The sequence below is a fragment of the Stegastes partitus genome, unplaced genomic scaffold, assembly GCF_000690725.1.
Source record: "Stegastes partitus isolate 25-593 unplaced genomic scaffold, Stegastes_partitus-1.0.2 Scaffold182, whole genome shotgun sequence".
Classification (NCBI taxonomy): domain Eukaryota; kingdom Metazoa; phylum Chordata; class Actinopteri; family Pomacentridae; genus Stegastes; species Stegastes partitus.
This window is the reverse complement of record NW_007577913.1, coordinates 455327-470824: the sequence shown is the minus strand read 5'-3', so window position 1 is coordinate 470824 and position 15498 is coordinate 455327. Positions and strand designations below refer to the sequence as shown.

Here is a 15498-nt window from a genome sequence, read left to right as displayed (position 1 = left end):
ATTTTGACTTGCAACCTAAATCTAAAACTTTTTTAAAAAGTCAAAAAAGAAAAAAAAAAAACTCTTCTTATATCCACCAGTAAAATTCCAGGGTTGACATTTTAAATTTTCAAGTATTTCAAGGAGTGCCTTATAAAGGGTTAAACCTCCACCTCGAGAGCCAACACCACCAACCAAACAATCGCCAACAGACTTCCTGACTCAAGTCAAAGTATTCAAAGAGCGGCAGGTTTGTGAATGTGATAGATAAATAGATTACGTCAGGCCCGTGCCCTCAAATGTCAGTCAAATGAATGTGATTTATTTTGTACGACAAACTTGTGTCACCATCCGAGTTTGAAGAGACAATTCCTGCACAAAGAGTGAAAGTGGGTGATGAAAATGTTTTAGTATCGACATCAACATGTCAAATTCGTAATTTTGGTGTTGTGCAGTACGACGATATTCAATTGAAGAGCATTTCAGAAAATGTGTGGACCCCCAAATAAGCATTCAAATCTATAGCTTTTTCAAAAATGACACGACGTTTTCTTTCTTGCTGGCTTTAGAAAACGTCTTATTGAAGCCTGTTTCTTGTTCTGAGCCTCTGACCAAAAAAGGACCTTGAACTAAAACTTCAGTATTATCCTGTTTTAAAAAAAGGTTTATTGACTTCTAAGCCTTATGTTCCAAGATAGTGTTTCTGTCTGTGTTTTGGAGGGATGCAGATTCAGTTCGAGGTGTAATGCACTGCTGCTATTCCCACTTTTTAGGTTTGGCCCCCCCACCACCACACAAATGTATTTTTCACGTTGTCAAGCACAGAATGAAACTGGAGCAGCTGGATACTTTTTTTTTCTTCTTTCTAACAAGTGGTCATTGTTGTAAAGAGCTGAATATTGGTAGTGCTGACTTAAGCACAGTGGGTGAGATCTAACATTTGATTTGGCTGCATTGATTTTTTTGACAATGTATTCTGTGCAATATTCTGGTAGCACTCAATAATGGTGGTACATGCAACGTGCTTTACATTAAAATCTTCACCGTGTCACAAGGTGTCATCATCCTCTGCGTGATAATGTGTCCATTGTGTTCATGCAGGTGTCTTCAGATAACTATGATCCTGTGTAGCCCAAACAGATGCAACAGTTGATGCCAGCTTAGGTCAGTTTAACTTGAGTTAGTCAGCATAACCTACTGCAGTGCAAGGCTTTTATTATCATGTCAGTTTAATCTTGACTGGGTAAGAAAATACACACACTGATGTATAATTTACATGCTGAACCATAATTTAGCTCACAATCCTTGTTTTCCCTTTATTTTAATGGCCTTTCTCTTCTAATGACTCCCTCAAGACCTTTCCTGTGAAAACATTTGCATGCCCATATGCGTGCCCACACACACACACACACACACACACACACACACACACACCTATGCACATAGTAGTGTGTGCCGGTGCGGAGGGATTCTAACTCTAACGCAGCCTGTGTTTCTCCGTCACATTAAAAAGCCAATTTCTTTTTAATAGCAACAACAGCTGGAGCTGACAGGGCCAGTGTCTGCTGATGGAGCAAACAGCTCCTGAGCTGTCCTGCAGCTTAGGCCCGGCTGCCTGCCTCATTACAGGAAAAAGAGAGAGTAAGATGGTGGGAAGGGGAGGGGGGGGACAAAGAGAGAAAAGAGAGGATGTAGCCTGTACACTCCAAGGCAGGTGCAAGACATGTTTTGGTGTTGTATGATGTAAAATGAAAAAAAAAAAAAAAGAAGAGAGTGCAGAGGCTTGTGGAGCTGTTGAGCTGAAGAGGAGAAATTGTTATCATTAGCCACGATAGAAGCCTTCGAAGTGGTTGCCTTATCGCACTGTGTTAACTGTCGTTCACTCTCCTACTCCTTCTTGGCTCCTTTTCTCCAGTGCACCTGGTCGAGTCCCAGGAGATGGCTGAATCTGCAAGAGTACCAGAGCAAGAAGCTGATGCAAGAGAGTGGCGTGGCCGTCCAGCGCTTCTACGTGGCCGACACAGCTTCTGAGGCCCTGGAAGCTGCAAAGAGGCTCAGTGAGTAGATGAACAAAACACGTGTGATTCATGTTTGTCCACTGGAGCAGCCTTCCTCAATGGAACTTGATATAGGTTGAAATCTCACAATAGTGATCTGAAATAAGATATCAGTCCTGAAATTCTACATTTCATTAATTCCTTACTTCACAGACTTGTTTGAGAAAAAGTCTGTTTATTGTCTTTGAATCCTTTATTCATATAACCTAACAAAACAAATTCTGCTACAGCAGCCTTTGAGGATTTTGCCAAAGTAGGATATAATAGAGCTGCCAAATGTATGACTTAAAGGAAGAAATATCTGTTCAAAGAATTAAGGGAATAAACCCTGACATAGAATTCTATGCTAATTTGAGGTGCTTTACAGTTTGCAACTTCCAATGCAAAGTCAACGCTTCGGGCACATTTGGGCCCAAACCCAACAGGGATTAAGGTTCCATTTTCAGCTGTGTTGACTAGAGTTGATTTGATATTAGCTCTGCGACAAGTAAACTGATGAGTCTGTGTTCTAGCGGTCCATGTCAGGCCCAGCAGTATTCCTTTTACTTCAAACTATTTTGAAATGACCTAATTTGTCCCTTAAACATGCGGGTACATGAATCTTTACTGCTGCGGTATTCTAATGTTGTATACATTTAGTACCTGCTCTTCGGTGTGTTGCGTTTGCACTTCTGTTTTAACTACAGATGTACCAAGAGATAAGCTAATGCTTTATTACTTTGCTGTTGATAATGAGTTAGTTTTATGGTAGATGTAATTGTACTGCTGCCCACAGTAAAAACCTTAACAGTCCTATTTGTGCTGCCGGGCTCTCTGGCCCAGCTACAGAACGTGCAAATGGCTGTGGTTAATAAGGGTTGAAGTTTTATCAAGTTTAATCGCGTCTTTATGCCGTTTGCTTATGTGTGGGAGCCTGTGTTTTTTGAGCTTAGCGATTGTGCCCGCTCTGTTTTTCATCACCGCACTCATCCGCGTTAATTTGCTTCACAACCTCTCGTAGCGAGTTTCTCACACTATGCATGTTTTCTTTTTTTTTCGGTTTGGTTTGTTTTAATATATTTATTTTTGTTTCATGGTTACAATTTGGATTATTGCCCCCCACACACACACTTGCACAAAGCCATGTAAGGAAGTGACTGAAGCTCTAATTTTATACTTGTAGTACAAATCTGCACAAACACGTCGTGCTCACATGAACAAAGATGGTTTAACGCATTACATTTGTATGCACCCACACATAGCTTTCTCTTTTGTCCCCCCCCCCACCACCACCTCTCCTGTTTTGCTTTCTTTCCACATACCAAACAATCCAAAACATACATTGTATATTTCCACCCTCAGCTTTATGCTTTATTCAGTGCCCTCTCCTACTACAGTTGCGGCTTTCTGATAGTTCATCCAGGTTGGTTGTCAGCTCGCGAGGTGCCACTCTTGCTGCTGTCTTTGGGATCAACTGCCCGGGGCACTGCTTTCAGTAGCTGTGGCTATGATGCAGACAAAGATAAACTGACTAGGAGGAGGACTATATATTTTTTTCATGACACTACCTATATTAGTTTGTTGGGGATGGAAAAAAAAAACTTGGAAAAGGGGACCTTAAAGGGAACAGACAGCTTAATAAAATCCAGGCCCGACTCAAGAGTTGATTTACATATGATTCAAGAAATGCAGTGCTCTGTCAGATGCTAACAAGTCAGATAGCTTTGGTCCATATTTATGACACAGTTATGGGCCTGCATTAAAGTGACACCTCTTAAAAACGGCATGCTCTGTTATTGTAAAATCCACTTTATACACATGGTTACTGAAAGTGATTTATGGTCGCGGTCTGTCGACTGCAGTAGAGCTAATTTCTTCTCTGAAATATCTTTATTGGTTTCTTCAGCCAACGTTTCAAGCTTAGTAGCAGAGGACTTGGACTTTGTTTCGCGCGCCATTGCGCTCCAGAAATAGACGTGTTAAATAGCTCAGCATCAGGTCTTAATTAGCTGCAGCGCATTCAAATTAATGCTACTGTGGTTGTGACCACTCATGTCATGAGTGTTAGTAAATTCCCAGCTGAACTGAAAACATGAGCCAACGCTGTTTTTTTTTTTAGTAATTTGTGGTCAGCTTAGTAAATCAACTCCTCGGCTCCTGCAGGGCACTTCAGAGCTGCTTTGTCTTCTCATCTGTGGGCGCTGAGCTTTGCTTGGTGTCCTTGTGTGCGCCTCTCACACTTTTTTTTTTTGCATCCTGTGACGACTGCTGGCTCACTAATAAAGCATGCAAGTGAGCATCTACAGACGCTTCATTTCTTCAGATACATACTGTGTCTGTGAATGGCTTTCTCTAGGGCCATGTTAGGTCAGACATAAATGTGATAGAGAGTGAAGGAAAGAGGGAGATTAATAACCCCTTTGGTTAAGATCTGTTGAGCTGATATACAAGCTGAGACTGCCAAGATCCGACTCCCAGCGGGTAAAGGGGGAGGGCAGGGTATGGAGCCAGCCCTGGATGAAGCTCTATTTCAGGGCTTTTCAGTGTAGAAGAGATGTGGTATGGCTCTGTACAGGAGATATGGATGGCTGAGGTATCTGAGCTGAACGGGAGCGACCTAAATGGATTTCTGCTGGGTGCTGATATCCAGCTGTGAGCCCCTGGTTCCCTGTACACACAATAGAATAAACTAGTCAAGCATGGAAGCACAGACACCGTTGAATGACATTCACAGGGCAAGCTTGCCTATATGTGCACGAAAACACACAAACACTCACACACCAACCAGCATTCTCCTCTCTGCTACACTCACTTAAGCATGAAGTGGTTAAGTTGACAGTTCAATCGCAGCTATGGTATATAAAAACTCCTCTCACTCCTCTCATCTACTGTAGAGTGGCCCAACTCTCCCAAAGTGGACACAGATTGATTTGTTCTATTACTACCGAGGACAAATAGCTTAAAATCTTTCTCTTTTTCTATCAAAACATAAAAAACATATTCGACATGGACCACTGATTCCCTTTAACTTGAATGACAACCCTTAGGAGAGAGTTTGCATTGCGGCAGATGGGTGATTCACCACCAGCTAATGGCTCATGGAAAGTAGGGTTTGATTTTTGTGGCGCCACACTGGGCGAGTCCTGCAGGGAGTCCAAAGCTTTTGTAAAGTGTGCTCCACTGGGAGACTGAGAGAGTGGAACACTTCTGCTGCTGTCTTTCCAAAACCAATGACCCACATCCAATACTTTCGTACCCAAGCTTTTAATTGCATTATGTGTGTGTGTGTGTGTGTGTCAACTAAACTCTAGCTTTAAAAAAATAACCTTTTGGATTTCAGAGGTACGTAATGCAACTTTAATATTCAAATGTTTTGACTGAACATGTTAAAGATTCCTGTCATTTTATGTTAAGTTGTCCCATCTGTGAATATTTACTGTCGCTCACCAGATCATTGGCACTCAGTCCTTCTGTCCGGTTAGTCCTAAAAGTGTGATAGCATGCGACACTCTTAAGCAGTAAATGGGGGAAAATGCAACTAAATATCCGTCTGGCCAAATTAATAATTGATGTGAGCAATGTGAAGCTACTATGGCATGCAGGAGTCAAGTTTCAGCAGCACTTCTATTTCCGTACTTCCTAAAATGTGACCTAAAAGTACTTGAATACTTGAATTTTTATGATAGTAACCCAACAATCAGCACCATCAAGGATGCTTTATTGTTGTGGTGTATTCAGTGCTTCATCAGGCTGATGAACCAACCAAGGATTTCAGCAACAAAGGGTGCCTAATGTCATACTGTAATTAATAATAGTTTTGTAATTAGTAATACATTTGGAGTGGATCGTCTTCTTCAGGCAGATCTTCTGGTGCTCTTCTAAAGGCCTTGAGGGTTCTTTGCTGTATCCTACTGTTCCACACTTTGGGACAGAGGCCTCAGATGTACCAGGAATCTGCCGGAACCACTCTACTGGTTCACATCAGAGTTTCTGTTTCATCCCCTAATGCTCCTGTTACCAATGGGACCACTCTGAACATCTGCACCAGTTGTTCCTTCAATCCTGGGTACTGCTTGATCTTCTCATGCGCCTTCTTTCTGATGGTACTTTCAGCTGCGATTGCAACCGCCCTGCTCTGCTCCTAGTTAAATACCACTATGTCCAGTTGGTTAGCCAGCAGCTGCTTGAATTTTAGCTCTGACAGAAGCCGTTCACACAGCCTAAGTCCATAGAAGAACTGTAGAACTGTGGCAAGTTGATCCTTGTTTCAGCCCCAACAATCAGAGGAGAAATTTGTTCTGGAGTTTTGGTTGGAGCTGATGTTTGGCCCAGATTATTTGGTAATGTGAGATGTTTGATATGTATGGTTACTATTATCACACTAGTGCCTGAAGCAGCAGACACAGTTACCAAGCAACACTAAACGCTGTAGCCTCTTGAGGCTATCATTAGCTACACATATTAAAACCGACAGACTCCATTCTTCCCAAACACTAGACAACCTGTGTTGAGTGCCTCTCCCCAGCCATTTTCTTATGCCGTCTCATGTAGCCTTCTGCCTTTGTTTTTTCTGTCCCTGCAATGTGTGACTAGCATTACAGCGGGATGCTGCACCACAGTCTCCATTTTGTTTACATCTGCTTCCCTGTGAGATAACGTGAGGCGGTGCTCTGCTCCCTGATTGCTCCCTCTGGCACTGTAATCTTACTAATATCCTGCAGTGTGCGATGTGCTAGTGTTTTCCAGCCTTGTAGTGTGTGTGCATGTCTAAGATTAGAGAGACGAATATTTGTGAAGTTGCTCTTCATGTGTGTGATGCAACCTGATTTCAAAATCTGTTAGGATTTTAAAACTCATGTAGTGTAAGCCTGGCCTTACTTGCCAAGGACCTTGAAAAACCATCTGTAAGTGTGCCAGGGAGAACTGGTGCTGTTTTAAAAATAAAGCGGCGTTGCACCAGATCTTGATTTGATTTTAGTTTTTCCTCTTTTTTTCTGCACTTTAGAAAAGTGATGAATAAACCATCCATTATCCATTATCCATGCACCGCTTTATCCTGTCGAGGGTCGCGTGGGCCTGGAGCCTACCCTGGCTGACCCACACAGGCACAAGGAGAACATATAAACTCCACACAGAAAAGCCCCAGCCGAGATTCAAACCGACCCTGTAGCTGTGAGACGACAGTGTCAGCCACTTGGGCCGCCTTGATGAATAAAACTATTCAGTAACATTACTTTTGAAAGCATTCTCTTTCTTCTCTCATAGTTCCTGAAACTTTTATATAGGCTTTCACAAAGGCCTTGATGCTATCTAGTAGTTTTGAGATTTCAGAGCAACTCCATTAATGAATATAGATTTTGTGTTTGCCTCAGAAGCAGATTTACACAGCCATGGCCGTGCACACAAATATATACACACACACATACCTGTGCCCTGCCATAGCCAAAGAGAATATGATTATGCAGTCCACTTTGTGTGTCGCCACCCGCTTGACAGATGCATCTGTTGAGCAAATCTTGATGGATTTTCAGTCTGAATTCTAAATCAAAACCACATTTTCCCTCTTTTTCCCTGCTACAAGAGCCCTTCATGTCTGCCATACCTCCTGCCTCCCACAGAAATCATTCATTGAGAAAGCTGTGATGGAAGAAAACATTGCCTTGGATTTTTATCTTCACCGCATGCTGAGCCTTTGTGATAAAGGGGAGCAACGTATACTTGTGTATATGTACACCTCATATCAGATGAGATGGGAAAATGTTCTCCTTTACCATTGTCATCTTCCTGACTTTGCTTTGAGAAATTGTGCTGCGATTACATTTTCTGTATCTTTCTGTTTTTGTCCTGTCTTGTTTTCAGCTTTTTAAGGTTACCTTAATTTTTCTCCCTCCTCGCTCACCTCAGTCTGCCTCCACTGCTCTTTTTTCTCGTCTTTGTGCTGAGCACTGCCTCACTGCCAGAATGACAATTAACAGTGGAAGGAAACATTTTAATTTATTTCACTCTGCTATGAATATTCAGTGTAAACAGTTTTTATGCATGGCTGTCAAATCTCATGTGTGCTTATTAGAGGGATAGTTAGTTTGATATGTTGGTTTACTGAATAATATCAAGCTACCTTGACATTAGCCAACTCTTTGATGAGGCAGGTAGGTGCGTGTGTGTGTGTGTGTGTGCGTTTGTGCTTGTGTACGTGTGGAGGCGTGCAGATTTGGTTACACTTGTGATTTTTGTGATGCCGTGTGATGGAGGCGGAAAAAGACAGATCTATAGGATCTGCTCACCTCGCTCTTGTTTGAGGTGTCTTCTCCATCAGTTTCAATCTGCCACGCATTGCTTTCTTAAGTCGACATGCTTGAACGCACTCAAAGATTGTTGGTTGAGTCAAACATCAATTCCCGCATGGAAAACATAAAAGATTTTACTGGCTATTCTATATATAGTGGTTTATTTTTCTAGGAAATAGAGAGGAGTTGTTGACAACTGGAAATATTCAAGACCCTTATATACAAGTCAAAGAGGCTCATTATGTGCCTCAGCTGATGTGTAAATACGAGTGAATCAAGGCCAAAGACACTGCTATTATGTGTATCTTAAAGTGATTGTTTCAATCTGCTCATTTAGCTGTCTGCTGTCAGTGGCAGCCCAGACCCCCTCCAGACCTCTGGCCTGTGATCTGCAAATTAAAGAGATGTCATTTTTTTTGTAACCGGGAGGTAGCAACTTTTCACATAATATCAGCCTGAAGTGCGTTGTGTCATGTTTGCTTCGTGTCAGTGTCAGACCACACAGAGCCATCTCAGCAGTACAGGTGAGTTTCAGATGAACTGAGCAAATGAATGTACAGTATATGTCTATTCAGATGGTGTGTGGTGAGTTTGGACTCATCAAATTAAAAAAATTCAGTTGTGTGCATGATAACCTGAATACCAACTCAATTAAAATTGTAATACGATGATCAAATAAGGGCTGCAGGGTGGCGCAGTTGGTAGCAGCTAGAAGGTTGCCGGTTCGCGTCCCGGTGGGGGCACCGGAATCTTTCTGCGTGGAGTTTGCATGTTCTCCCCGTGCAGTGTGGGTTCTCTCCGGGTTCTCCGGCTTCCTCTCACACAGTCCAAAAACATGTTGAGGTTAATTGGTGATTCTAAATTGTCCGTAGGTGTGAATGTGAGTGTGCTTGCTTGTCTGTCTCTAAGTGTAGCCCTGTGATAGACTGGCGACCTGTCCAGGGTGTCCTCTGCCTTTGCTCTAAGTCAGCTGGGATAGACTCCAGCCCCCCCACGACCCTAATGAGGATTAAGCGGTGTATAGAAAATGGATGGATGATCAAATAAAATAAACTGTCCAGATGTGATTCATCATTCACCTTCCAGCAAAACATCTGCGGAGTAACGACGTGCACCAGTAAAACAATGATTTGTGAGATTGTTCTACCTCTTATGTCGTTTATCATTTCAGTTTGGTGTTTGGGTTTCCCATTGTGCACTCTGGTACAGAGGTAATTCCTTGCACAGCAGCCTCAGCGGGATAGACTCTCAGATGCATCTAGTGCGTTTCCCCATCATTAACAGTAGGAGTGCCCCCTGAAAGTCGATGAGACAAATCTGCTGGAGAATCCTCGGCCGACTGGATTCTTTAAGTCAAGCAGGAAGTTTTTTTTTTAAGTTGTTTTATGGAGGGTTTTGCATTTTTTTGGTCAGTCAGAGTTCATTACAATAACATAGACGGTTACAAAAATTCACTGGGATAACATTTCAATGAACAATTCCAAATAAGGGGAACTGTAAGCCAGTGTGGGATAGAAGTATCTCCAGAAGACCCCATGTTAGATGTGTAACTACATTTCTCAGTAGTTGGCTGTTAATGTTGCTATTTTCTGAATCAAATAGCTTTTTCAGTAGTGAAGGGTGTGGTAGCATCCACAAAAGCTTCTAAGCTTTTTTTTTTTTTTTCTTTTTACAAGCATTTCTGAAGTGACAAACACAACAGAGCTTTTAGTGCAGTCTTAAATACAACTCTGGATCATTGTGTGACGCCAAGGCCATACACGGACATGTGTGCATAGCCGAATGAAGCGCTTTGGTATGAGTTCACCTTCCAAGCCTCAGTGCAATCTGAAAATGCCAACTTGTAGCTTGTCAACAGCTGACTACTAGCCACGTACGTAGGCAGCGCAACGGCAAAATAATACAATAAAACGTCAAGTGAGTGAATAAATAAAGTAGGTTCTGATGTATTAAACTACTTTTTACAAGGCTTGAAGAGTAAGAAAATTTACCAACTATAGAAATGTCATCAGCTGATGATTCTTGACAACACTTGTTTTTTTTTTGGCCTTTTGATTTTATTGGATAGGACAGAGAAGGAGAGACAGGAAAGTTGGGGGAGAAGAATGGAGGAAGGACCTGCAGCAAAGGGCCATGAGTGGGACGCAAACCCATGACCGCTGTGCCGGGGAGCCCCTGTACATGGGATGCCAGCTCAATGAGTCAGTTGAGGCTGAAGGATTTTGTTGAGGTTCTGATGCTGCAGATAAAACTGTAAAAGAACTAAAGTCAGTCTACTCAGAACAGGTTCTGTGTTGCTCATCAGATTTGATTCATTACTAAGGGTCTGAAAGAAAAATGCTAAAGCCACATAAGATATGACACAACACTTGCTCACACTTTTGCTGGTGATATCAACGGCTTCGCTTTCTCTGGCAGGGTACAGAGAAGCATTTACACCTCCGACTGGGCCTGGCACTGCTCTATGAGATCATCTAGAGACTACCATATGCTTCTCCACCAACCCAACACTCTGCCTAGCCCGTGCCATCTGTCACAAAAATGCACTCCCCCACCACGGGCATCACCACAAACCATTTTGAGGACTTCCTTATGCAGTCATGACGCATCTCACCCTCATCCTCCCTCATCATCCCCTCTCCTCCCGTCCTTATTTGCCCATGTGCCGGTGGAGATGCTGCGCTCTTCTGTGTCAGTTTATTTTCTCACGTTTGCTTTTGTTTTCATTCTCTATTAGAGAATTCTGGGGTGTGGGGGGGTTGATCATTAATATAGTTGCTGGAATGCCCTGTAGGTTTATTTTGAATGAGTATGTGCAATAGGGCTGCTAGTTTTCATTTGAAAAAACATTTTAAACATTCAAAATTTACACCGTATAAGCGCACAACAGGTTATGTATGCCTTGCGCAGCACAAGACATTCGTAAAAAGCACCTCTAACCTTTTCTTCATTGTTTTCTTCTGGCATCTTACAACTTCATTAGGCCTTAATTGACTCGCCAGGACTTGTGAGACAGGTCAAGATTCTCATTAGGAATTGTCAGGTGATGACAATTCCAGCGCTGATAAAGTGTCTGCCTCTTCAAACCTTGCGGTAAAACTCAACAGCCCGGACTCCTTGAAGCAACTGACTGAGGATCTGGAAAAAAAGGAGCTAATAGATGGCTACAAAGCAGAGGAAGGCTGTCAAAAGATATCACAGTGCTTCCAGCTAACCATTTTGACTGTCCAAAATGTCATTAAGAAGTGGCAGTTAAGAAGAACTGTGGAAGTCGAGACAAGATCCGGAAGACCAAGAAAAGTTAAAACTGCATGTCCGTGGGCGGAAGAGTACAAAGTAAAACCACTGTATTACCGCAAAGGAGCTGCAGGAAGGTTTTACTGACACAGGGGTGATGGTGAACTGTGCAGTGTTCCTCACATAAACATGGAAAAGACATGAGAACGAAACCATACCTGTAGCTTCACCAGAGGAGTCCACATCTGACTTACGCAAAGCAACATCTGTAAACAAGTTATGTGTCAAGATAAAGTTCAACCTGGCCACAATCAGCCAAAGTGTGTTTGAAGAATGAAACAGAGCAGCGCTTGATGAAGAGCACACCTTTCCAAGTGTTAAATTTAGGATTGAAAATATTCTGCTTTGGGGGTTGTGTGGCAGCCAGTGACGCAGGAAGCGTTGCACAGAAGACTGGATTCCTCTAAAGATCAGCAAATTCTAGATGCAAATGTCATACAGTCAGAGGAGGGACGAATAGGCCTGAATGGATAATCACTCCGAGAGGTTTTTGTGTGGAAACATTTTGGATTCAAGACCACAGAGGGAAATACAGTGGATAAAGAGTGTGTGTGCTGCTTTGTAAAAGGACAACAACTATTAACACGGTGTATCTGAGATCGCATTGTCACTGAAGTGAACTAGTGGGATCACATCGAGTGAATTCTGCGGCATTAGATTAGGCTGCATATGCTCAACAGAATGTTTACTGAACCTAACATGCATCAGACAAAATGTACACAAGCAATTTTTAAATGGCACCAGCAAAAAAAGTAAAAACGATTTTAATCATTATGCATTAGTGCTGCACATTCTGTTGAAATTCTTTACCAAAAAATTACATTTAGCAGCTCTCTGTCTGTGGTGCGGTTTGATTCGGTATAAGATATGCACTGTATTTCAGAAAATCAAACGGATTTTAAATCCCCTGAGTATTGATATGCTTCTGTGGCGAATTAGCATCACTCATGCTGCAGTTCTCTTTAGCTCTTTTATGTCATTGTGTCCCAACACTTGCCCAGTGATAGAACCATTATCTGGATAATACTGGCTCTAAATTGCATGTTTTATTAAGGCTATTCCATGCTTCATTGAGCAGTGAATTTGTAAGAAGCAATGCGGTAATATTTTCTTCTCATTGCTTTCCCTCTGTGTGCCTTTTCTCTGTATTCACTCCCGTTCAGTTCCAATTTTTGCCTACCTGGATTTGGATAACAGCATTGTATAAGACATCGGTCTTTTCTCATTCTATTATGCTCAGCTCTGTGTGTGTGATACCTATCCTGTCTCACCAATAACAAATGTTTGGACAGATCTAGCACTTAAATAGTGTGTTGAAAGAGAGAGAGAGGGAAAAAAGAAAGACTAACAGTAGTACTATACACATCATGCGCACATGGGGCCCACTTCTCTTTCCGCTAGGGACAGGCAAATATATCTTACTGTCAAACATAGTTAAAACATGGAACATGGCCAGACCTCTCCTCACTGTGCATCCCCTCCCTTCTCATTCACACTGTCCCCACTGGAGCTGCCTCGTGCACTTCAACATTTCAAGCGTCTTTTAAGACCACTTTCATCTTCCCCCTTCAGAAAATGAGGCAGAGTCTCTGGTGGAAATCGCTGACAGTAGCAGTTAGCGCTGAGTAGTGTTGGCTCAACCACGGCCCCTTTCATTTCTCTTTGTCTGAAGGAGCGTGAGATAAGGCGATCCTCTCAGAAGCGCTGTTTGCGTGCATACGTACACCACCTGGAGCCTGTGTCGTGCCCTCTTCTCGTTGGTCTACTGGACCGAGGAGGACACGGAGGCAGCTGCTCATCTATCAAGGCAATTGATCTTACAATGGGTTCCTGAACTTCAAAAGAATATGCGGCCGTCGTCTCGGGGGGATATTACGCTTGTATCACTGCCATCCTCACGTTCTTCTCGCCAGCTATTTCATTCCCATCAGCGAGTGGCTATCATTGCCACCTCTGCTGTTTCCAGTGTAAACACGAAGGCTGCCTGGCTGTTATAGCATCAGTGATGAGGGGAGGTCTGTTACAACGATGTCCATTTCACACTGGGGAGCCTGTCTGTCACTGAGAGACAGAAGGTTAGGCAGAAACAATGTGCAAGGAAAGATGAGTAAACTAGCTCGTTTTATAATTAAAAAGCAACAATAATTCAGCATTGTTGAAACGCTTTCATGTGACAGAGACGTGTGTGTTGATTTGACCGGTTCATTTCTAGAACCGCTGCTCTGAAATTACTTCTTCTTTTTTTTTACACCAGCAACACTTATTCAGTTTATATTCAGCGCTCTGCCTTTTTATTGACTGAACATTATGAATGTGCAGTTGGTAGGTGTTACATAATTTGTAAAGTAAAAGATTGTCTGAATTCACTTTGCGGCACCTTGTTTGTTTGTGTGGAATATTGCGGTTGTTGAAGCTTATATATACATGCAAATCAAGTGTGTGCACACTAAGAAATTCATTTGACAAATTCCTGTCCATTAACCATATTGCTGGTGTTTACATGACCAGAGTTTGGAACACGTATTACGTTAATATCCTCTACTTAAATGGGTTGAGGTTCATTTACATAGCTATTAACTGGTAATGTCAAGTCAAAACAACGTTGCTCTTTCTCATTTTACCCACACATTCTGACCTTTCCCTTCTCCTTGGCTTTAGTCCTACTCTTTTTAGCCCCCTCATGTATTTTCCGCCAACTCTTATTCGTTCGCTCTTGCCTTTTCTCTTTCATTCTTTTCTTGTGTAGCTTTCCTTAACTTCAGCCCTTTATTCATGACATTGATGAAGAGAGCCCTGATTCCCATGTGATATTTGCCATAAAAGATCAGACAGCACATCTGGTGACTTGTAATGTATAAAAGGGCCCTAATAAACAAAAGGCTATTAAATATATTGTATCTGCTAAGCTGCGAATGATTTAACCATCGCTTATAAAGTGTGACTGTGTTCATAACCGCTCACCTGTCTGAGATGAGAAAAATACAACATGCTGTCGGATCCTGAGCCATCCTGTCTCCATGTTGGGGATCATTTATAATTATATGTATTTAATTAATATTACTGCAGTTGTTCCGCATGTGTAAATGTGTGCATCTCTCTCTATAGAGATGCTCATTCGGATCCTGATGCTGCAGATATTTAACAAACTCAGGGGGGTAAAGTCTACAAACAGCCAGAAGCAATAAGCTAAACCTCAGCTCATGTTAACATTTGACAAATCCCAGATTACTTTAATTACTGATGAATCTCATTAATCTAAACCCCTCTGTTTCCAGTTCAGTTTTACTTTTATGCACATTTTACTCTGTAATAGGTGTAGCATTGTAGGGCAAAGTGGATAACAAAGGTATTTTGGCCACAAACTGCATCTTTGATGCTCTGATGTTTTGGACCGATATCGGAGCTAAAATGTGGACTGACCCTCCTTAATGTGCTCTACACAGCACTGAGTATATGGATAGTAATGTGGAAAAAGTACTAGGTCTGACCAAGTAAGATTGTCATCGTGACTTTTACAGAAGAGTGACCATAGAGCTTATTCAGAAATGAAGCCAAGATGTTTGGTTGTCGTCTAGCCAAGGGAAAAAACTAGATATCTGAAAGGGGCTTTTGTCTATATTGCCTAACACACCTTAATTTATGCCCAATCATTTCGTAAAATAAACACAGTACTCATTTGCCACTTTAACCCTATTCAGGACTTTTGGGCTCTTTTGGACCCCAGGCCGTTTAGTTTAGGTGATATGTATTGTTTAAGTTTTAAGTTTTTTTTGTTTGTTTTTAAAATAAAATAAGTACAAGGTGTTGTTTGGAGTGACTTGCAGGTATCTTTGCTCCCCACACAGCTCCTTGCTAGACTCCTGCTGATGGACAGAACAGCTCTCACCCCTCCGTAGAGT

The 15498-nt window shown here is 42.1% G+C and overlaps 1 protein-coding gene across 1 annotated transcript in view; it reads left to right on the top strand.

The window, feature by feature from the left end:
- Window positions 1–15498, top strand: part of suclg2 (succinate-CoA ligase GDP-forming subunit beta) — a 101062-nt gene that overhangs the window by 18690 nt on the left and 66874 nt on the right. Inside the window, exon 2 of the mRNA XM_008280126.1 lies at window positions 1895–2036. Within this exon, the coding sequence (XP_008278348.1) occupies window positions 1895–2036 (142 nt within the window). The remainder of the gene's footprint in view (window positions 1–1894; window positions 2037–15498) is intronic.